Here is a 24,369-nt window from a genome sequence, read left to right on the forward strand (position 1 = left end):
TCTTGTTTAAATGCAGGTTCTGATTTATTAGGTCTGAGGCAGAAGCTGAGACTCTGCATTTCTGATGCTGATGCTGCTGGTTCTAGGACCACATTTGGAGTTATAAGAGTCTAGGTCACTGCCTCTGCTTCCTCAGTCACTGGGCACTCCTGCAGCCCGGTGCTTTTGGTCAGGCACTGCTAACATTATCATTGAACTACACATTGACAATTTCGGACTCTTTTTTTTTTTTTGGCCGCACTGCACTGCATGTGGGATCTTAGTTCCCTGACCAGATATCGACCCAGCACCCTCTGCTTTGGGAGTGTGGAGTTTTAACCACTGGAGCACCAGGGAGCTCCCCGGACTTTCTTAGTCTCATTCTTTTGAGCAACTTACCCTACTGACCGTACCCTTTATGACTTTTCTTGCAGGCTCCCTGGATCCTGCATGAATCTTTGACCCCACAAATGACAAACCTCTGACCCTAGAAATCCCCAGTATATAAACAGGCTGCTTCCTAAAAGTTGCTTTTGAGAATGGAGAACACATCTTGTTAAAAAAAAAAAAAACAGTGCTATGCCTGGTCGACTGTTGCCTGAATCAGCCCATAAAAATATTTAGTCAAGAAAAAGCCCAAAGAATATCTGTGCAGTGATAGTGCAATAAAACCTCCCTGTAATTTACCACCATGTTTCCCCAGCACTGGAGCACCCTTTGGGGACAGAAGCAGGTGTCCCTGCAGCAGACCATCAGGGATCAGTTCTCTTGCGTCCTTTTCTATAATCTACATTTATTCCTTTCAAACAGTGTTTTTCTTCCATGGACCACAGAAGAATGTAAAGTCATGGTTAGAAAAACTTTTTTGCTCCTGTAACCCACCACCTTCTCCATTTATAAGCAGACCCTTTACAGAAAAAGAATGACCAGATTGATGGAAATAGTAAAACATTTATTACACCAAGGAAGGAAGGGTCATCTGTATGTGAGAGGAAGAACCAGATTTTGTGGGAAGCCACACTGAGCATTTTATCGTACACTGTCTCTTCCCCTTTCTAGGCAATTTCATCCATGATGACAGTTTCAGTGGCCACTTAACCAATATGCTGAAGACTCCCACATTCTTCTGTCCACTGAGCTCTGGCGTCATATAACCAACTGTCTTACTGATATTTTCTCTAGAACAGTTCAAAGACACCTCAGATTCTATATGACCAAAACTCATGATCTCTCTCTCCCCTAAACCTGACTCTTGAGTTCCCTATTTTCCATTGTTCAAGGCAAAGCTATGGAACCACTCTTGACCTCTCCCTCTTCCACACTCCCTATATCCAACTCACCGTCAAGTCTTGTCCACTTTACTTCCTAAACAGATTTCCAATCTGTCGGCTCACTTCATTTTTACCTGTTCAAGTTTCCACTTCCTAACCAGCCTGGCCTCTTTCAGTCTATTCTCCACACTGTATCCACACTGATCTTTTTAAAATGCTAATCTATAATTACATCACCCCTGGCTTAAACACCTTCAGTGGCTCCCTGCCGTCCTTGGATAAAGACAAAACGCTCTATCATGGCCTATGCAGCTCATCTGCCCACCAGCCTCTCTTTGCGCTATGCTCCATCTTTACTGTCTCTGCTTCCCTTTCCTCATCTTTGTCATACTCTTACCTGCCCCAGGGCCTTTGCACATGTTATTCTCTTTACCTGATAAGCCCTTCTGTTCTCTCAGAGGTCAGCTCAGCAATACCTTCCTAAGGGAAGCCTTCACTGGGCTCCCTAAGGCAAATCCCCCAGTTATAGGCTCTCAGAGCAACATACTTCTCCTTTGTTGCACTTGCCATGGATGCAATTTTACTTTTGTTTTTGGGTAATTACGTGCTTCACGTTTCTCTTCCTCTCAATGCTGAGAGCTCTTTGAGTCCAGGGACTGTATCTGTTTTTTGCTCACTATTGTCTCCCCCATTGTCTAGCAAGTGCTGCCACATGGTAGGTGTCTTGAATGAATGAAGAAGAAGAAATAATGAATGCATGCATGATTGAATGGTTTAGAAGCTGGACAAGAATTTTAAACAAGAAATTATATGGAACTGTTGAGAAAAATTTGCTGATTAGAGGTGCTGCAGACATAGAGAAAGAGAGAGGAAAGACAGGATTTATCTTCTATTTTTCTCCTCTTTTCCTCTGCCACTCTCACCTTCTCCTCCCCCACCCCAAGTCTCTGCCCTGGACTTTGGACTAGGGAATAGGAGAGATGATGGCAGGGTTAGAGGATCTTGGGGGAAGGAGTCCTTGGCAGCTGTGAGTCTGTAGAAGTGAGAGGGAAGGGAATGAAATCCCAAACAGCAGGAAGGACAGAAGCCACTTGGCCCAGCTTCTTCCAGGTCCTTATGCAACCATCCTAAGGGATCATTATTTTTTTCATTTTTTTCTTTTTTCATGTATTTTCTGTAGATGCATATGAGGAACCTACAATGGCCATTTAAAGGCAGCTGGTCTAAGTGCTGAAAACCTTTGGTAATTATAGTGGTTTTGTTAGAATTCTCTAATGACGTCCACTTGTTTTTCCCCATGGCACAAAGCTGTCTGTTGTTGAAGACTCTTAGTTAGGATGGATGTCAGCGACTTTATGTATGGCACATTGAGCTTTCTCTCCCATGGCACAGGGTTTGATGTCAGCAGCTTTTGGGCAACTTCAATCAATGAGTATAAAGAATGGAAAAATTAAATCCAAAAAATGGAGACGCTGATCCCAGGAATATATACAGAGAAATAAGTTAATATTCTGATGCTAACATTCATGTCCTTTGACTAAGCCTTCAGAGGATGATTTAAAATGGACCACAAAAGCACATTTCAGATGACCCCTAGGCAAGTCTATATTCAGGCTTCCAAGAAGCTGTGTCTAGGCATTTTTAATTGCTTGTGTCTTCTTGCTGGAAGTGAAAGAACTTCAGATTTCATCCTCACTCCCTGAATATCTTTTCTCTATGGGAGGGAAAAGCAACTTTTGGCTTATCCCAGCCTCTGGAACTTGCTAAATGGTTTGCATTCCTTCCCCAGATAGTTGAATATTTTAAATTGTTCTTGTATTCATTCATTTTATAAACATGTAGTAGGTGTCTACTATGTGCCAGGCACTGGGCTGAGCTCTAGGGAATCCTGAAATCAACAAAAATTCCTTGCTCTTAAAGGCTCTCAGTCTAATGGGGGATATGGTGATATACAGTAACAATGATATTAACCATTTGTTCCTTACCAGCCATTCACTGTTTTTTAAATTACGTTCTTTTTTTTTTAATCAAAGCAATACAATCAACACAGTTAAAGAATCAAATAAGACCATAGGGTTTATAACAAAATGTAAAGAGTACCTTTGGGCTTAAAACCACATTCAACTTCTTCAGCTATTTCTTTCTTTTTTAAAAAAAAACATACATTTTATTTATTTTTTAAAGATTTATTTATTTATTTTTGGCTGCATCAGGTCTTAGCTGCAGCAGGCGGTATCTTCCTTGAGGCATGCGGGATCTTTCGTTGCAGCACGTGGGCTTCTCTCTAATCATGGCGTGTGCTTTTTCTCTTCTCTAGTTGTGGCGCGCAGGCTCCAGGGCACGTGGGCTCTGTAGTTGTGGCGTGCGGGTTCCAGAGCCCACGGACTCTGTAGTTTGCGGCATGCAGGGTCTCTAGTTGAGGTGTGTGAGCTCAGTAGTTGTGGCGGGCATGCTTAGTTGCCCCATGGAATATGGGATCTTAGTTCCCCAACCAGGGATCGAACCCACGTTCCCTGCATTGCAAGGCGTATTCTTTACACTGGACCACCAGGGAAGTCCCACTTCAGCTATTTCTATGCACATTTACCTCCACATTGCTAAATTACAACTGCTGTTTATTGATTTTTAAATCTTAGGTATTTACTGAATTCCTACTATGGAAGATGATGATTTAGTTTTCATAAATATTACTCCAACCCCTACAACTCTTCCCTTCCTCCATCCTGTCAACAGAGTCATACTTAAATTAATAAGATTAATATCCATTGACCATATTACTAAGATCACTTAAGTATTGTTCAGAGCTAAACCACATAATGCACTATGGTTGTTTCTTATTTTCCCTAGAGTTAAAAATTGGTTGGTTATTTATTTGCTTAGTTTTCTATGTATTTATCACCAATTCAGCCTGAGGCAACCTGGGCTAGTAGATGTTTTCCTAGGACATTCCTTCACTTCAAATTCCCTTCAGATTCTTTCTGGGAATTTCCTTAACCTTTCTTCTGTTTCCTAGATCCCATGTCTTCTCTTTTCCTATTTTCCTCTCCTGTTTAGGTGGAACACATTTTCCAAGAGCTGCCTAAAAAACGTATGTGGGACATAAATTTTTTTGAAACCTTGCATTTTTTAAATGTTTCATAACTCCATAATTGCTTGAAAAATTGACTGAGTATATAATTCTAGATTGAGAATATTTTTAACTCAAAAATTTGAAAACATTATTCTACTATCTGCCAGATTGAAACGTCTGATAATTCTGATTCCATTTTGATTTCTGATTCTTTGTATTATGATCCTCTTTTCCTCTGTAGAAGCCTTTAGGAACTCTTTACTCCTGGTATTCTAAAAACTTTTAAAGTGGGTCAGTTTTCATCCACGGTGCTGGCATTTGGGAGACTGTTTCAATCTGGAAACTCATGTCCTTTGGTTCTGGAGAATTTTTCTAATATTAAAATTAACTATTGAATTATAATTTACATATAACAAAATACATTTATTTAAATGACCAAACCACGTACATCCATACAATGACCACCATAATCAAGAAAGAACATTTCTGGACTTCCTTGGTGGTGCAGTGGTTAAGAATCCACCTGTCAATGCAGGGGACATGGGTTCGAGCCCTGGCTCAGGAAGATCCCACATGCCGCGGAGCAACTAATCCCATGGACCACAACTACTGAGCCTGCGCTCTAGAGCCCACGAGCCACAACTACTGAGCCTGTGTGCCACAACTACTGAAGCCCGCGTGCCTAGAGCCTGTGCTCTGCAACAAGAGAAGCCACGACAATGAGAAGTCCGCACACTGCAACGAAGAGTAGCCCCCACTTGCTGCAACTAGAGAAAGTCCACGCACAGCAATGAAGACCCAACACAGCCAAAAATAAAAACAAATAAATAAATTAATTAAAAAAAACATTTTCATCATCCCAAAACATTCATTTATGGCCCTTTCCAGTCAGCCTCTTACCATTCCCACCAGGCAGCCATTGATCTGCTGTTACTATATACATTTGTTTTTACTTTTCAAGAGTTTCATATAAATGGGGTCATACTGCATGTACTCTTTTTTTTGTATGGCTTATTTCACTCAGTATAATCGGATTTTTATCCATATTGTCATGTGCATCAGTAGTTTATTCTTTTTTATTGCTGAGTTATATCCCATTGTATGGAGCACAGTTTGTTTCTCCATTCCCGTTTAAGGAAGATTTGGTTGTTTCCAAAATTACAAATAAAGTTACTATAAATATTTGCATACAGGTATTTGTGTGAACATAAATTTTCATTTCACTTTGGTAAATACCTAAGAGTGGGATTGCTGTGTCATATGGTAAGTGCATTTTTAACTCTATAAGAAATTGTTAAACTGTTTCCCAAAAAGGTTGTACCATTTTACATTTTCCTCAGCAGTGAATGAGGGTTCCAGTTGCTCCACATCCTCATCCAAAATTAATACTGCCAGTCTCTTTATTTTTAGCCATTCTAGTGGGTCTGTAGTGGTATCACATCTTTGTTTTAATTTGTATTTCCCTGATGAATAATGATACTGAGTATCTTTTTTTTGTTTATTGACCATTAGTATATGCTCTTTTGTAAGTTTTTGCTGAAATCTTTAGCCCATTTTTAATGTGTTGCTTGTCTTCTCACCATAGAGTTGTAAGAGTTTTTAAAAATATATTTTGGATAAAAATTGTTTGTCAGGTACATGATAGCTAATATTTTCTCTCTGTGGTTCACTGTTTCATTAATAATGTCTTTCAGAAAGCAAGTTTTAAATTTTGATGAAGTCCAGTTTATCAATTTTTTATAGGTCATTTTTTTGTGTTCTTTTAAAGAACTCAAATGTATTTTTTTTTCTAGAACTTTTATTTTTTAGCGGTTAAATTTGGATATGTTATATTTTGAGTAAGTTTTTGTATATGGTATGAAGGGTGAAGGCTCACTATTTGGATGTCCAGTTGTTCCACCAGCATTTGTTGAAAAGATTATCCTTCCCTCATTGAATTATCTTAGAATCTCTGTAAAAAAAAATCAGTTGAACATAGGTATAGATTTATTTATAAAGTCTTTAATTTGTTTCCTTGATCTCTGTATCCATCCTATGCCAATACCACACTGTCTTGATTATTATAATGTTAAAGTCATGAAATCAGGTAAGTTCTCCAACATTAATTCTTTTTACCAATATTGTTTTGGTATTTAGGTCCTTTGCATTATCATGTAAATTTTAGAATCAGCTTGTCAATTAAAAAAAAATCTGCTGGGATTTTGACTGGGATTATGTTGAATGTATACATTAATTTGGAAAGAATTAGCACCTTAATAATATAGAGTCTTCCAATCCATGAAAATGTTATTTCTCTTCATTTATTTAGGTCTTCTTTAATTTTTCCCAATATTTTTTAGTTTTTATTCTATAGCTCTTGCATGTATTTTCATAAATTTATTACTGAGTATTTAATCTTTCTTGACATAAATTGTAAATGGTATTTTAAAAAATATCATTTTCCAGTTGTTCGTTGCTAGTATGTGAGGATTGATTTCTTGCATATTGACCTTGTATCCTATGACATTACTAAATTTGTAAGCTCTAATAGCTTTTTATAGATTTGTGATTTTAAATATATACCCTATCATGTAGTCTGCAGATAAAGATAGTTTTACTTCTTCCATTCCAAACAGAGTGTTGTTTCATTTTCTTGCCTTATTGCACTGGCTTAGCCTTCTATAAAGCAGAGTAAACATCCTTGCTTTACTCCCTGTCTTGAGGGGGAAAGAATCCAGTCTTTAATCATCAAGTATGATATTTTTGTTGATTTTACATAAATGCCAATTATCAGGTTAAGTTCCCTTCTATTGATAATTTGTTGAACTTTTAAAAATGCATTTTGTGCATCTATTGAGATGATCATAGAATATTTCTCCTTTAATTTTTTTGGTGCATCACATTGGTTTTTTTTTTTTTTTTTTTGCGGTACGCGGGCCTCTCACTGTTGTGGCCTCTCCCGTTGCGGAGCACAGGCTCCGGATGCGCAGGCTCAGCGGCCATGGCTCACGGGCCCAGCCGCTCCGCGGCATATGGGATCCTCCCAGACCGGGGCACGAACCCGTATCCCCTGCATCGGCAGGCGGACTCTCAACCACTGCGCCACCAGGGAGGCCCCACATTGGTTTTTAAAAATATTTATGTATTTATTTGGTTGCACCAGGTCTTAGTTGAGGCAGGCGGGCTCCTTAGTTGCAGCATGTGGACTCCTTAGTTATGGCACGTGGGCTCCCTAGTTGTGGCATGCAAACTCTTAGTTGCAGCATGCATGTGGGATCTAGTTCCCTGACCAGGGATCGAACCCAAGCTCACTGCATTGGGAGCACGAAGTCTTATCCACTGTGCCACCGGGGAAGTCCCCATCATGTTGATTTTTTGAATGTCAAACCAATCTTTGATTTCTGGGATAAATCTCACTTGGTCATTATGGATAATCTTTTTATATATTGCTGGACTTTTTAAAAAACTTAATTTATTTTTGGCTGCGTTGGGTCTTTGTTGCTGCGCGTGAGCTTTCTCTAGTTGCGGCGAGTGGGGGCTACTCTTCCTTGTAGTGCGTGGGCTTCTCATTGCAGTGGCTTCTCTTGTTGCAGAGCACGGGCTTCTGGCGCGCAGGCTTCAGTAGTTGTGGTGCGCAGGCTCAGTAGTTGTGGCTCGTGGGCTCAGTGGTTGTGGCTCGTGGGCTCTAGAGCTCAGGCTCAGTAGTTGTGGTGCATGGGCTTAGTTGCTCCGCAGCATGTGGGATCTTGCCAGACCAGGGCTCGAACCTGTGTCTCCTGCATTGGCAGCTGGATTCTTAACCACTGTGCCACCAGGGAAGTCCTATATTGCTGGATTTTATTTGGTAATATTTTGGTAGGGACTTGTGAATCTATGTTCATGAGGGATATTGTTTTTATTTATTTTATTCATTGTAGTTTTCTTGTAGTAGTGTTGGGGATAGGATGATGCTAGCCTGATAACAGGAGTTGAGAAGTATTCCCTGCTTATCTATTTTTCTGAAGTAGTTTTTGTAGTTTTGATATAATTTCTTTTTTAAGTATATGATAGAATACATCAATGGAGCCATCTGGGCTTGGAGTTTTCTTTGTGGCAACGTTTTTCCTTATAATGATTTATTTAATAGATTTATTTAATATGATTTATTTAATAGACACAGAGCTGTGATTTTTAAACCACAGCCTCTCTGGTTCAACTTCTTAACAAATTAAACCTGTCCCCTCTAACTTTGTTTTTAAGGTGTTTTAACCTTTTAATTTTCCCTTCTCTTGTCCTTTAGTTTATATACTGAAATTTCAGGTATGGGGAAGTATTTCATGAAAAACCTGAAATTTCTCAATCCATAACATGGAAAGAAGTTTGTAACAGGTATGTGGGGCTTTGGTTACAAGAGAAGACAATGCAAACACCTGTTAAATCCTCTATTCTGAAATATGCAAAAAACACAGTTGACCAGACCTAATCTCACTATTGCCAGATTCAGTGCATTTCTCTTAACCTCTTATCTGCCCTCATGTCAGCCACTCAACAGCATTCAAGTCAAGTGGCCATTCCCTCTTCCTTAAACCTCCTTTTTCTCTTGTCTTCTCCTACATCTTTGACTCCTACTAGTGCCTTCTCATCTAAATGATCTCTAAATTTTAGAGTGGCCTCATTTATTCTTTATCTTTGTCTGCCACCCAGTCCCTTGACTCTAAATATCATTTAAATGCTGTTGACTCCCAAACTTTCCAATCTAGCTTTTCCTTTGAACTCCAGATGCCTACTTTACACGTGCATTTCAGTATCAAATAGGCTTCTCAATAGAAGGAATTCTTTTATTCCTTCCCTTGTATCCCCCCAACTTGTAAAGGCTACCACTGTCTCCTTAGTTCTGCACACAAAAACCTTGATTCTTGTTTTCTTTATTCCTACACATCCTACTATTCAGCAGATTCCATGAGTTCAATCTAAATATACCTTCAATCCATCCACTCCTTTTTATCTCCAAGCAGCCATCTTCTCTTACTTAATTTTTGCTGTAGTCTCCCAACTGATCTCTTTGCTGTCATTCTTGTAACCCATTCTTCACATAGCTGATAGGGAAATCTTTAAAAAATATAATCTTTTCAGTGACTTTCTGTTGCACTTAGAATATAGTCAGCTTCATGACCATGGCCCCATACCTTCCTTTCTAATCTCACGTTAACTTGGCCTTAGAGAATCATTGTAGGCAAAATAGCTTGGTTTTAATGTCATTCAGAAAAACTTCCTTTGGGAGTATTTATAGGCTAGCATTTTTGTCCTGTTAAACTCTCCTTTGCTATTCAGAGTTTAAAGCATAATAGAATAAGACTTTAAAAGTAATGACAATAACTGCATTGAATCTTGGTAATTATGATAATTAACAACTAACCAGATCTTTCAAGATGTATTCATATATTCAGCACTCATTACTGAACATTTGCCAAGCATTGTGCTTAGAACCTGGCCTTCAAAAACATTTAGGGAAAATACTTATCTTGCAGATTTGGGAGATGGATTTCTCCACCATTCTCTCCCCAGGAAAGTGAGCTGCTGTCTTTAGCCACTCTGTTCCCATTTCCCATGGCGTGAATGTTGAACACTGTGCACATCCCAGGTCCTCTCTACTTAATCAAATACCTAAACTCCAGGCTCTGTCACTTTGAATAGGATCATACATATAGTATACAGTATCTTATATAAGACTACCCATCTATCACAGTATGGATACAGATACGGTGAAATCATAGGAAAATTAAATAATTCTGATGAATACAAAATGCCCAATGAAAAAGCATAGAAGAGCAGTCTAAAATTTAAAATATTTTGAATGCAGAATTTATCCCATGAACTTCTTAATTCCTTCATGTTGTAAGTTGAAATGACTAATTGAGTCATGCTTCCTTCTTTTTTTTTTTTTTGCGGTACGTGGGCCTCTCACTATTGTGGCCTCTCCCGTTGCGGAGCACAGGCTCCAGACGCGCAGGTCCAGCGGCCATGGCTCACGGGCCCAGCCACTCCACGGCATGTAGGATCCTCCCAGACCGGGCACGAACCCGCGTCCCCTGCATCGACAGGTGGACTCTCAACCACTGTGCCACCAGGGAAGCCCCTTATTTCTTTTTATTTTAAATATCTACCATGATTGTTCAATGGCATTTTGAATATTTTGGGGAATTCATTTGTAGTAGAATAATATTTATTTTCATAATTATCTACTGCTTAAAGTAGTTATTAGATGAGCCAGGTAATAGTCCTGAGTTTGGAAACAAGACCAGGGGTAACTTTTTTAGGGTCAGAGGATAGCTGTCTGAAAGTGGTTTTGAAATAAGAGCTCTGTTTATGAGAGAAAGAAGCCTATTCTTCCTTCTATGGTCCTATGTAAAGAAATTATGTCATAGGGCTTCCCTGATGGCGCAGTGGTTAAGAATCTGCCTGCCAATCCAGGGGACACAGGTTCGAGCCCTGGTCCAGGAAGATCCCACATGCCATGGAGCAACTAAGCCCGTGCGCTGCAACTACTGAGCCCACGTGCCACAATTACTGAAGCCTGTGCACCTAGAGCCCGTGCTCTGCAACAAGAGAAGCCACCACAATGAGAAGCCTGCACACCGCAATGAAGAGTAGCCCCCGCTCGCTGCACCTAGAGAAGAGCCCATACGCAGCAACGAAGACCCGACACAGCCAATAATAAATAAATAAATAAATTTTTTTAAAAAAAGAAAGAAATTATATAATAGCCCACCCCATTGCCAAACCAGAAACTGTGAGGTTTTGGCAATGGTTCAGCTCACAGATGACTGTTTCCAGGAAGCCTTCCCTAGCCCCAGGCTAAGTTAGTGATACCACAATACTTATGAAAACAGAATCACATTGTAGTCTTATCACTTGCTGACCATGTTTGTTTTTTAATCTCTGGGACTCCACTCTTTCTTCCTCTGTTCTTTCAATACATGGAGTAGTATAGTGCCTGGCAAATGTGTAGGTGCCCAATACATGTTTGAATGAATGAGTAATTGAATGAATATGGCATGATATGGCATAACATGACATGAATGTAGCTAGTGCAAATTAGAATAAGTTAAAGATCCAGGTGTACCCCAAGGAGGAGCAGCCGGGAGAGAGTTCAGGTCTAGTCACAGTTACTAGAAACTCATTCGTTGGGAGAGCAGAGTTAAGGGGCAACAAATCTAGTCTCCAGAGGGAAACATTTGATAGAAAAATAATAGAGAGTGGAAAAAGTATATACTTCCTTCTCAGAGAAACATTTTTCTGTTGGTGAGGGATGGAGGCATTGGGGTATGGAAGAGAAAACCAGATAAGACGCAGAATTATGCAAATAAATGCATTAAGAAGTAAAGATTCATAAACTGGTTTTAGGACAAATTCAGAATAGTTTCAAAAGTAATACATTTTATAGTTATTTAGCAAAATAAGTATTTTTCAATCACAATTTCATGTAAATATTAAAAAAAATTTCCTTTACCTTACCTTCACATGCAGAAGTTGGTTGTCAACTGCTATGAGCTGATTAAGATTCTCCAGTATTTCTAAGTCTCTTACGTCATCAATATTATTATTGCTGATATTCAATATAGAGAGGGATTTCTGTAAGAAAGGTAACTAAATTAGGGTTAATAAATAGTCTAATTAAATACTATATATAGAAACCAGAAATCCTAACCTGTGAAAAATTAAAAATTTATCAGTTCAGGCTGTTTTGCTCTTTAGGCAAGAAAATAAAAATCCTTGGAGATTTTGTTTTTATGTCATATTATTTTTCAGATGGAATTTTTAGAACTATAGTAATTGTAATGTAACTTAGTATTTTTGTCTAAAGTTCCTTCGTGAGTCCAATTTTTCTCTTCTAAGATATAAGAGAAATTTATAGAAAGAAGCCAAGAAAGAAGCAAAGAGAGAAAAAAGATATCCCAATAAGCAATTGATAACACAATATAGAAAAAATGCTTATTTCAGTTCAAGCAAATTATCATTTTGTGTTAAATATCACTAAGATTAGGGAGAAATAATTTTTTTGTTTGTTTGTTTTAGGGTTTTTTTGGCCACACTGTGTGGCATGTGGGATCTTAGTTCCCAACCAGGGCTCGAACCCACGCGCCATGCATTGGAAGAGTGGCGTCTAACCACTGGACCGCCAGGGAAGTCCCTGGGAGAAATAGTTTTTATCTCTATTTTTCTAAATAGGAAACATGACCAAGAATTGAAAGAATATCTGATTTTTATTTATTTATTTATTTATTTATTTATTTTTTATTTTTTTTTTTTTTTGCTGTACGCGGGCCTCTCACTGCTGTGGCCTCTCCCGTTGCGGAGCACAGGCTCCGGACACACAGGCCCCGCGGCCATGGCTCGCGGGCCCAGCCGCTCCGCGGCATGTGGGATCCTCCGGGATCGGGGCACGAACCCGCGTCCCCTGCATCGGCAGGCGGACTCTCAACCACTGCGCCACCAGGGAGGCCCTGATTTTTATTTTTATGTCTATCTCTCCATATAGTTTTCTCTTGGTCATCCATATGTTCAGAAACCAGTTAAAATAATAATTATCTAATTAACAAGAAGTTCAACATCAGCCGTTAATGAGGACATAAATATACAATAGAGCAACACTAAATCAGAGCCATCTTAAAATCTAAGGCCTGGGATTCTCTACCAAGATGGAAACTACCCACCCAGGTGTCCACACATAGCTAACCTTTAGAGAAGATACTTCCTGATACTTTTTAAGACCTGATGTACAGCTTAAAAAGTATACCTTATATTTAGAATTTCAGAACTGCTTGAATCTGCAAAAATGAGCAAGCAAAAACGTTTTTGGTGATAATCTGTAATAAAACTATCCATGTCCACAGTGGCATGAGTCTGCTTGGTTCAGCTGCGGTTGAGCTGAGACACAGTTGTTTCTATGGGATAGTAGGGAGGGTAGGACAGAAATCAGATCACTCCTTTCTTTTTCAATTTATAGCACTCCCCCTCAATTGTTATACATTTCATTAAGAAAACCTTCTATTGCCCTCTGTTTTGGGGCCCTCTAGAGTAAAACCAACGAAATCTGTTCCATTTACATCCCTTGCCCCAGAATTGAAAGTAGCATATCCTATCAAATCTCATTTTGAGGATTAGTAAAAGCCTCCACGGCACCCTCTGGCTCCCTGCTTCTCAACTCATTGTGACACCTCTATGTGATTTGACCGGTTGTCAGGTGACAGCTGGAACCTCATGTCTGCTCCCAGTTCTACCTGCTTTGGATGAGGCAGCGCTGTACGTAATGCAACCTACAGTCAAATCAGAATCCAGGGAGAGAATGACTGATCATTATAATGATTCTCTAGGTTGTTTAAAGTTTTCCAAATAACTGTGCTTTCCTCTTTCCCTAGGCTTTTTTCCTAAAATTTTAAGTTTTGAGTCATCATGATCACACCGAGGTCAAAACAGGAATGCGTTAGCATCGGTATTAGAACTCCATACTTTATATAACCTTTTCTCATCCTTCTTTTGATCCTTCCAGTTACCCTAGGGGCAGGAATTATTATTCCCATTTTATAGCTGCTGAGTCTCTGAGACGTTATATAGGAAAAATTAGTTTTAGCTCTCAAATTCTCAACTGGCCATATAAACATGCAGAGTATTACAATGTCCAGATATACCTTCCTTTTTTTCATTATAAGCATTGATCACTATATTCTTTGTCAGAATAATCAAATTTGGCCTTACTGCCAGAGAATGAAGAGTTCTTGGATCAAACAGGAGCTTTTCTCCACGGGGAAGCCTCTGACTCTCAACATGAAGCTCTCTTAGTCCTTCTAAGCCTTCTAAGCCTTCTATGACAGCAATGTAGTTGCCTCCCAGATATCTGCAAAATATAAACCATTTTTTTAAATTTATTTTTTTATACAGCAGGTTCTTATTAGTCATCCATTTTATACACATCAGTGTATACATGTCAGTCCCAATCTCCCAGTTCATCACACCACCACCACCACCACCCCCTATAAACCATTTTAAAACAGACATTCTGAGAGCATCATGGTCTAGAAGTGATAAAAACATAATAACAAAATCATGGAGCTATGTGAAAATTATACAGTTGACCATTGAACATTGTTGGGGTGTGTGTGGTTAGGGGCGCTGACCTCCATGCAGTGGAAAATCTGCATATAAATTATAGTGGGGACTCTGTATCTCTGGTTACTTTGCATTTGCAGATTCCACCATGGATCATGGCTCGTGTAGTCCTGTATTACTATTGAAAAAAATCCAAGTGGATCTGCACAGTTCAAACCTATGTTGGTCAAGGGTCAATTGTACATGCAGAATGTTCTCTTTATATTGATTCAATGAAAAGTTTATTTATTTGATTCTTACACTTAATTAAGTTTGAGAAATATTTATTTTTTTGAAGTGAGAGAAATAGTCCTGTCTACCAGTGCTCCTGTTGTGTTGAAGTGCATAAGAATCACCTGGGTCATAGGTTTAAAAATGAAGATTTCTGAGCTTTAACCTCCAGAGGTTCTGATTTGCTTACCTAGGTTGGAACCCAGCAATCTGCATTTTTTAATTGACATATAGTTGATTTACAATATTGTTTTAGTTTCAGGTGTACAGCAAAGTGATTCAGTTATATATATATTTTTTTCAGATTATTTTTCCATTATGGGTTATTATAAGATATTGAATATAATTCCCTGTGTTATATAGTAAAGCCTTGTTGCTGATCTGTTTTGTATAGCAATCTGAATTTTTAATAAGCGTCTCCCACCCCACTTATTTTCCCCATTCTGAGGCCCTTGGCCTGCTTTTTGAGAAGCACTGATTGTTCCTCCAATCTGGGGAAATTGGATCCACTGGGCCTCATTGTTTAATTAAAATCATCATAAGCAGTAAATGCCTTTTACAATCAAATCTATATCAACATTATCAGTTCTATGACCCTACCTTTTTGAGATGTGTGATTCTAAAAGGCACAGAACTCATTTGGGTTCCATGGAAACTTTTTTCACCAGTTGAGCCTAAATAATCAGGTTTCAGGTATGTATCCTATAAGCCCTTAAGACAACTCACCCTCCTTCAAAAGAAGTTATCAGGGTTAATAAAACACAAATTATCAAGTATTACATGTATAACAATCTATTTAGTACTAATAATATTGCAAAAGAATAAAAATGAGGCAGATAAAGGAAATGCATGCATGCAAAAATATTACTGTAATGATGACAATTACATTACTTAGAAATAAAAGCACTTACAGTTTTTCCAGTTTCTTTAATGACCCGAGGTTCTCTATACGTGAAATACAATTGTTTTGTAGGTATAAGTGGGTCAGATTTGTGGCATAATTCAGGTTAGTGATTTGACTAATACAGTTATCATACAAATATAAAACACTAAGATTTTTGCAAAGAGAGAGGTCTTCCTAAAAGAAAAATAAAAACAGTTGATACTTAATTTCTCCTGAAAACTTGTGTTTTTAAGAAAGTTTTTCACTTAATCATTCTACACATTTCATTAAGGTTAATATAAAAGAACAGAATTCCTCTGTTCTTAACACAGTCAAAACGAGACTAGAATGATTACAAAATTAGCTCTAGGTTTTAGTATTCTGTAACCTTATCAGTAAAATTGTGTTTGTTAAGAAAGATTTTCCCAGGGCAAGCAGTTTTCCTTGGAAGCAATTAGGCTCCTCTGGAAGTTGAAGCATCTAACAAATTATTACTTCAACATTATGAATCAGGGCTTAATCTTTCTGTAGGATTGGAAATAAACTGTTGTCGTTTATAATACTGAAAAACCACCGGAAGTCATCTAGCTATTCAAGAACAATGGATTAATAGAGAAACTATGATAATGCTATTGAAGGGAATACCGTATAACCGTAAATTATCCTTTAATTTCTTTAGTAATATCTTGTGATCTCATAATAAAATGAAAACAGTGTATTCAACATGACCCATTATTGTAAAATTATATGAATACATGCCTAGAAAAAAGACTGAAAGGACATCACCTATATGTTAATAGTGGTTTTCTCTGCACGGAAGGATTACAAGTCAATTTCTTTCTTTTTATATTTATTTTATATGTTTTTATATGTGTTTTATAAATGAATACCACTTACTTTTGAGGTAAGAAAATAAAGGTATTTTTAAAAGTCTGTCATTTCTTGTGTGGTGGTAGAGTTAGTCTAGAGTAAGTAGGCAAGAGGTAAAATGAAATTCTGCTCAAAAATATCTCAGCTTTCATCAAGTCAACAAGATCTTTTAAAATACAGCCACATCTTAGGAACCGGTTGAATTATTTTAACCAGTTTGCTTTCCTCCTGACAGAGGTCCTCCACACTGAAGGAGCACTGATTGTGAGGGGCCAAAAGTACATTAAATGGAAGCTCTCTGGAGAAAGCTGTCTGTGATGGTATGATGAGCAATAAAAAGGAAACATGAGGTTTGGGCAGTTAGGGAAAAGGCTCACCTGGAAACTGGAAAGGAATATAGAATGGGAGCTGACAAAGGTCTCTGCAAAAAAAAAAAAACAACCCCTGACTGTCTTAATTGACAGTTTTGCCTGGAGCTTCTGTGTTTTTTTCATTCATTCATTTGTTCAGTAAGTATTTATTAAAGCACTTAATATGAGTCGGGCACTGTACTGGATAGGGGATTTAGAGTGATGTGAAAAAAAAAAGACATGATCCCTGCCCTCATGTAGCTTATGCTTCCAAGAAAATTTTGCTTATCTGTAGTCTTTAGCATTTTATTGTAGACAACGGATACCAATACAAATGGCCTAAAAGGGTTATTGCTGCCTTTAAAATTTCCCAAATTAAAGCTAAAAACTAGCTTAGCACAGAGAAAATTAGCTTAGCACAGAGTATATATCCAAGTTAACATAATCTTGTCTGATATAACTGATATGGTATAACCTAAATTTATATAACCAGTCAAATTATGTGCAAAAAAGATGTCACTGTTCATGTTTTGAAATATGGTACTTACATATAATTCTTAATATTTTGATATGTTAAAATTCATATTCCAAGGCTTTGGAATTATCCCAAACTAATTATCTTTGAAATTATTTTCCAGCATATACTTCTAAATCTAGTTTGCTACACTATAAAGAATTTTAGGGGAACATATATATTTAACAATTACAATGGTGTATTTTATAGAGGCTTACTTTTTAAAGTTTAACATCACAAGCAGGAAACTAAAATAAAAACATAATATAAAGCTGACTAATCAAAATATAGTTAAAAAGAAGGTATGCCCTGATACCAGTTTCTAAACTTTACATTGTTAATTATATAAAAATAGGAAATAATTTCACAGTTCTTACAATTGCATCTATATTTTTGGCTGAAAAATTTATATGAGTTATTTTCTTCAGGTATTGTAAAGTGGTTTCTTCTTTTCGGGGTTTAAGATTGCTCTTTTTGGCAATTAGATCCAAGGTCAGTCGAACCATGATTTCTCTATAAATCAAACTCTTGGCAATAGCTCTCTTCTGGTACCATGTTAAGAAGCAGGTTTAGGTATTTTTTTATGCCCAACTTCCTAAAAATCAAAGAAAAAAAGGAGTATTATCTACATAGCAATTTAGGAAAAATTATTTTGACTCACTCTGTAATTTTCTTACATAAAACTATTTGATAAACTAGTTCATAGACATTTTTAGGGATATTTAGGTTTTTTCTAAGTTTATAGCCTTAATTCTTTTCATAAAAATATTTAAAACAAAAATTGATTACATCACCATACACATTCACTTTTACTTTTAAATCTTTTCCTCTCCCTAGTGTTGACTTGTTACTGTGGGCATCTTTTAAAGGATTATTTTTCTCTCTTGGAGTTGAAAATGACCTCAGCATCATTTAGTGTTCTCACATGAAGAAACTAAGGCCCAGAAATCTGTCTCAAACCACTCAAGTTAGTGACAGTTGAAAATGAGACCAAGTGATCATATTTATTAGTCTCCCAAGTCAGAACACATGGTATGGAAGCCTTGAGCATATTCACAGGACAGTGGTGAAAATACTTTAAAATGGAGCTGGCCTTGACATTTTATGTTACTGCAACTGTAATTCAGAAAGACGCAACATAATGCAGTGTTTCTCAACCCAGACTGCCTGGGTTCAAATTTTGGCTCCACTGCTCACTGGTTAGGCAATCTTGGGCATGTTACCTCAGGTTCTTATAAAAGTAGGATAATGGTACCTACTTGCAAGGGATATTGTGAGGATTACATGAGATAATCATGTACAGAGTACCTGGTACATAGGTCAATAAATGTTTGCTGTCACTATGCTACAATTGTTTTGTTCACAGATAACTGTTCATTGTTTCACCTGGAATATATTAAGACTGTTGAATAAGGAAAACATGCTATTAATAAAATATTGCTTTATGTAAGATATCCATATGTGGTCCATAAGTTTGAGATAACCCATTGTTTTCAATCATCCAGAAAGTATAGCTATTTAAGTGATAAATATCCCAGTTTCCCTAATTGTGTTTTATATTCTCTTATTCAATATGTAACCAAAAATACGGTTTAAAATTAAGCATTTTTACTCCAATGTATCTGGAATTTCACCAACCAAACAGTTCAATTTGTGTGGTGTTCTGGACGTGAAATAAATGCTTAGGAGGAAAAAATGAATTTAGTGAAAGATAAATTTGTGTTCTCACACATTGGCATATAATTACCCAGGCTATATTATATAAAATGCCCACAATAAAGTATTTTAAGATATAGAATGTATCCTTAGGCTCTTCAGAATGCAAGATATAATCTACAGAATAAAATTATGAAATCTTCATAGATTTTTGAAATTTCCATAAATTCATTATTTTTATAACAAAAATTTAAGCTTATTGTTTACAGATGAAATTTCAAACATGACAAAATAATATTCTGAACAAAGTTTCTAGTTAAGTATAAGTAGCTTTTCTTAATCTTACCTTAAAAATATTTCATGATAAAGAATAACACCACACCCATGAATCCATAGGTCAGCTGATAATATAAAACATTACAAATACATTTGAACCCCTCTATATCTTTCTCTCGCTCCATTCTCAAATTTAGGGTTTATTCTAAATTTAGACATCCCTATTCATGTCTTTGTACTTTTGCTACAGATATGTGTGTATCTAAACAGTACATGGTATTGTTTTTTACATTCATAAGTGGTATTATTTTGATCCCAACTTTCTTTTTAAAAAATATTTTGGTTGTGAGAATCATCAGAGTTGATGTGTATTAGCTCTAGGAAATATGCACTGTTGTATAAAATCCTATTGTAAGAAATGTATTTCTTCTGATGATAGATTTTTTGGTGTTTTAATTTTTTGCTTTTGCAGTGTTGCTTTTATGGTTCTTGTATATACAACATCTTTAGCACATGTGCAAGAGCTTCTTTAAGGTTCAAAACTAAGGATGGCTGTTCCTGACGTTTTCAGCCTTACTGTATATTGCCAAATTGTTCTCCAAAGAATTTTACCACTGGCGGTTAAGAGAGTTTCTGTTGCTCTACAATGTGTTTTACACCACTGTCAACCTTGATATTTGCAGTTTTTAACTTTTTGCCAATCTGATGGGTGTGATGTATATCTCATTGTTTTTCTTTTCTTAGAGATTTTTATTTATAAAAATGAAACAAAAATGGATTTGAATTTGCCATTCGATGCGAGTCTTTTTCTGTTATTGACCATGTGGAATTCCTTTTCTGTTAATTGTGGTTTCTGATATTTTGCCTATTTTTCCTTTTGGGTTCTGTTTCTATAAATAATGTTTAGATACATGTGTATTTCTATCAGATACTAATATTTTATTGATTTTATAGTAGCAAATATCTATTTCCAGGCTGTAGCTTGTTTTTTCTCCTTGATTTTTCAGTTTGTTTTTAATGGCATCTTATAAAAAATGGAAGCTGTATTTTTTTAATATAGTAAAATGTATCAAGAAATTTTTTGTTCATGTTTTATGCTTTTTGTAGCTTATTAAGTAACTCCTTCCCTATCCTAATTTTAAGAGAAAGACCTATATTTTCTTCTAAACATATTAAAGTTTTGCTTTGCATGTTTTGGTCTTAATCTAGAATTGATTAATGTATAAGAAGTGAGATAGAGACTTAATTTTTTTTTTTTCTTATGGAGAACCAATTATCCCAGCATATATGCATGGTTCATTTCTCTTCTATTCACTTATGTATCTATCCCCAGGTCAACCCTGTCTAAATTAGTGCAGCTTAATAATATCGCTCCACTTTGGTTAGTCTTAGTTCTTAACTCTTTTTTATTTTCCAATTTTTTTATTGTGGTAAAATGTAAAATTTACCATCTTAACCATTTTATAAGTGTACAGTTCAGTTTTACTAAATACATTTATAATATTATACAACCATTGCCACAATCTATCTCCAGTGCTCTTTTCACCCTGCAAAACTGAAATTCTATCCCTGTTAAACAATAATTCTCCATTCTCCCCCCTCTACCCTGGCCCAGGTAACCACCATTCTATTTTGTCTCTATGATTTTGATGACTCTAAGAACCTCATATAAGTAGAATAATATTTTATTTTTGTGACTAAGTTTATTTAACTTAGCATAATGTGCTCAAGGTTCATCCTTATTGTAGCATAAGTCAGAATTTCCTTCCTTTTTGTGATTGAATAATATTCCATTGTATGTATTTACCAGATTTTGCTTACCGTTCACCCATCTATGGACATTTGGGTTGCTTCCATGTTTTAGCTATTGTGAATAATGCTGCTGTGAACATGGTGTACAAATTTTCAATTCTGAAGACTGTGTTTTCAATTCTTTTTGGTATATGTACAGAAGTAGAATTGCTGGATCTTATGGTAATTCTACTTCTAATTTTTTGAGTAACTGCTGTATTGTTTTCCACAGCGGCTTTACCATTTTACATTCCAACCAACAGTGCACAAGAGTTCCAATAACTCCACATCCTCGCTAACACTTGTTATTATCTGTATTTTTGATAGTAGCCATCCTAATGGGCATGATGTGGTATCTCATTGTAGTTTTGATACGCATTTCCCTAATGATTAGTGATGTTGAGCATCTTTTCATGTGCTTATTGGCCATTTGTATATCTTCTTTGAAGAAATGTGTATTCAAGTCCTTTGCTCATTTTTTAATCAGGTTGTTTTCTTGTTGAGTTGTAGACCCCTATCAGGTGTATGATTTGCAAATATTTTCAAGTTCTTTGCCCACTTGAGGTTTAAGAGTTCTCTATATATTCTGGATATCAATCCCTTATCAGATATATGACTTGCAAATATTTTTTCCCATTCTCTGTATTGTCTTTTTACTCTGTTGATAGCACAAATTTTAAAAATTTTCATGAACTATAATTTGCCTATTTTTAATTTTGCTGCCTGTGTCAATGATGTCATTTCTAAGAAATCATTGCCAAATCCAGTATTGTGAAGCTTTTGCTCTGTGTTTTCTTGTAAGAGTTTTACAGTTTTAGGCCTTACATTAGGGCCTTTGATCCATTTTGAGTTAATCTGTGTATATGGTGTTAAATAAGGGTCCAACTTCATTCTTTGCATGTGGATATCCAGCTTTCCCAGCCTCATTTGTTGAAAAGACTATTCTTTCTCCATTGAATGGTCTTGACACCCGTGTCGAAAATCATTTGACTGTATATGTCAGGTTTATTTCTACACTTTCTGTTTTATTCCACTGGTTTATATCTCTGTCTTTATGCCAGTACCGTGCTGTTTTGATTACTATAGCTTTGTAGTAATCAGGAAGTACAAGTCCTCTAGCTTTGTTCTTCTTTTTCAAAATTGTTTTGGATATTTGGATCTCTTGAGATTCCTTATGAATTTTAGGATACATTTTTCTATTTCTGCAAAAAAAAAAAAACCCCAAAAAACAAACCCATCTTTGGGATTTAGATAAGGCTTGCATTGAATCTGTAGATCACTTTGGGTATTACTGACATCTTAAACACTATTAAACCTTCCAGTCCCTGAAGAGGGGATATGTTTTCATTTATGTCTTCTTTAAATTTTTCAACAGTGTTTTGTAGTTTTCAGGGAATAAATCTTTCACCTCTTTGGTTAGTTCCTAGGTGTTTCATTCTTTTTGGTGCTACCGAAAATGGAATTTAAAAAAAATTTCCTTTTCAGGTTGTTCATTGTTTGTGTATAGACACGCAACTGATATTTGTTTGTTGACTTTGTATCCTGATACTTTGCTGGATTCACTTATTGGTTCTAACATTTTCGTGTGTGTGTATGTAATCTTTAGAGTTTCTACATATAAGATCATATCATCTGCAAACAGAGATAATTTTACTTCTTCCTTTCCATTTTGGATGCCTTTTATTTCTTTTTTCTGCCAAATATTTCTGGCTAGAACTTCCAGTGTGATGTTGAATAGAAGTGGTGAAAGTGAGCATCCTTGCCTTAGAGGAAATGCTTTCAGTCTTTCACCATTAAGTCTGATGTTCACTTTGGGTTTTTCATATATGGCTTTTATTATGTTGAGGTAGTTTCCTTCTATTACTAGGTAGTTGAGTGTTTTTATTGTGAAAATTCAGGTTGTTGAATTTTGTTAAATGTTTTTTCTGCATTATGTGTTTTTTTCCTTTCGTTCTGTTAATGTAGTATGTTATGTTCATCAGTTTTTACATGTTGACCATCCTTGTATTCTAGGAATAAATCTCACTTATTCATGCTGTATAATCTTTTTAATATGCTGCTGAATTTGGTTTGGTAGTGTTTTGTTGAGGATTTTAGCATCAGTGTTCATAAGGGATATTGGTCTATAGTTTTCTTTTGTTGTAGTGTCTTTGTCTGACTTTGGTATCACAGTAATGCTGGCCTCACAGAATGAGTAAGAATGTGTTCGTTTCTCTTCAAAGTTTGGAAAAGTTGGAGAAGGATTGGTGTTTCTCTTAAAATGTTTCATAGAATTCACCAGTGAAGCCATCAGAGCCAAGGCTTTTCTTTGTTGGGCGGTTTTGGATTACTGATTCAATTTCCTTCCTAGTTATAAGTCTATTCAGAGTTTTTATTTTTTTTATTTTTTTAAATAAATTTATTTATTTATTTACTTTTATTTTTGGCTGCGTTGGGTCTTCATTGCTCTGCATGGGCTTTCTCTAGTTGCAGTGAGCAGGGGCCACTCTTCATTGCAATGTGCAGGCCTCTCATTGTGGTGACTTCTCTTGTTGCGGAACACGGACTCCAGGCGCGCAGGCCTCAGTAGTTGTGGCACACGGGCTCAGTAGTCGTGGCTTGCGGGCTCTCGAGCACAGGCTCAGCAGCCATGGCACACAGGCTTAGCTGCTCCGCAGCATGTGGGATCTTCCCAGACCAGGGCTCGAACCCGTGTCCCCTGCACTGTCAGGCGGACTCCCAACCACTGCTCCACCAGGGAAGCCCCAGATTTTTTATTTCTTCATGAATTAGTGTTGGTAGGCTCTGTGTTTCTAGGAATTTTCCTATTTCATCTAGGTTATCCAACTTTTGGCATACAGTTGTTCATAGTACTCTCATAATCCTTTTCATTTCTGTAGAATTGGTAGTAACATCCCTGCTTTCATTTCTCATTTTAGTTATTTGCATCTTCCTTTTTTCTTAGTCCATCTAGCTAAAACTTTGTCAATTTTGTTGATCTTTTCAAAGAACCAGCTTTTGGTTTCATTGGTTTTCTCTCTATTATATTCTCTATTTCATTTATCTATGCTCTAATCTTTATTATTTTCTTCTTTCTGCTAGCCTTGGCTTAGTTATTTTTCTAGTTCCTTAAGTTGTAAAGTTAGCTTGTTGATTTGAGATCTTTCTTGTTTTTTCTGTCAGCATTTATAGCTATAAAGTTCCCTCTTAGAATTGCTTTTCCTGTGTCCCATAAGTTTTGGTATGTTGTGTTGTCATTTTTCATTCATCTCTCAGAATTTTCTAATTTCTCTTGTAATTTCTTTTTTGATCCATAAGTGCATTGCTTATTGTTAATTTTCCAATTTTCTTTTTGTTACTGATCTTTAACTTTATCCCACTGTGGTTGGAGAAGA

General features: G+C 36.6%; 1 protein-coding gene across 1 annotated transcript in view; it reads right to left on the reverse strand.

The window, feature by feature from the left end:
* The window catches only part of PPP1R42 (protein phosphatase 1 regulatory subunit 42), a 39,280-nt gene extending 21,502 nt beyond the window's left edge, over positions 1–17,778 (reverse strand). Inside the window, exons 1-4 of the mRNA XM_060116255.1 lie at positions 17,650–17,778; positions 15,567–15,733; positions 14,035–14,173; positions 11,794–11,910 (exon numbers count right to left, since the gene is read on the reverse strand). Coding sequence (XP_059972238.1) covers positions 11,794–11,910; positions 14,035–14,173; positions 15,567–15,733; positions 17,650–17,778 — 552 coding nt within the window. The remainder of the gene's footprint in view (positions 1–11,793; positions 11,911–14,034; positions 14,174–15,566; positions 15,734–17,649) is intronic.
* Between the last annotated feature and the right edge of the window lie 6,591 nt (positions 17,779–24,369).

Source organism: Mesoplodon densirostris, chromosome 13 (assembly GCF_025265405.1).
Source record: "Mesoplodon densirostris isolate mMesDen1 chromosome 13, mMesDen1 primary haplotype, whole genome shotgun sequence".
Taxonomy (NCBI): domain Eukaryota; kingdom Metazoa; phylum Chordata; class Mammalia; order Artiodactyla; family Ziphiidae; genus Mesoplodon; species Mesoplodon densirostris.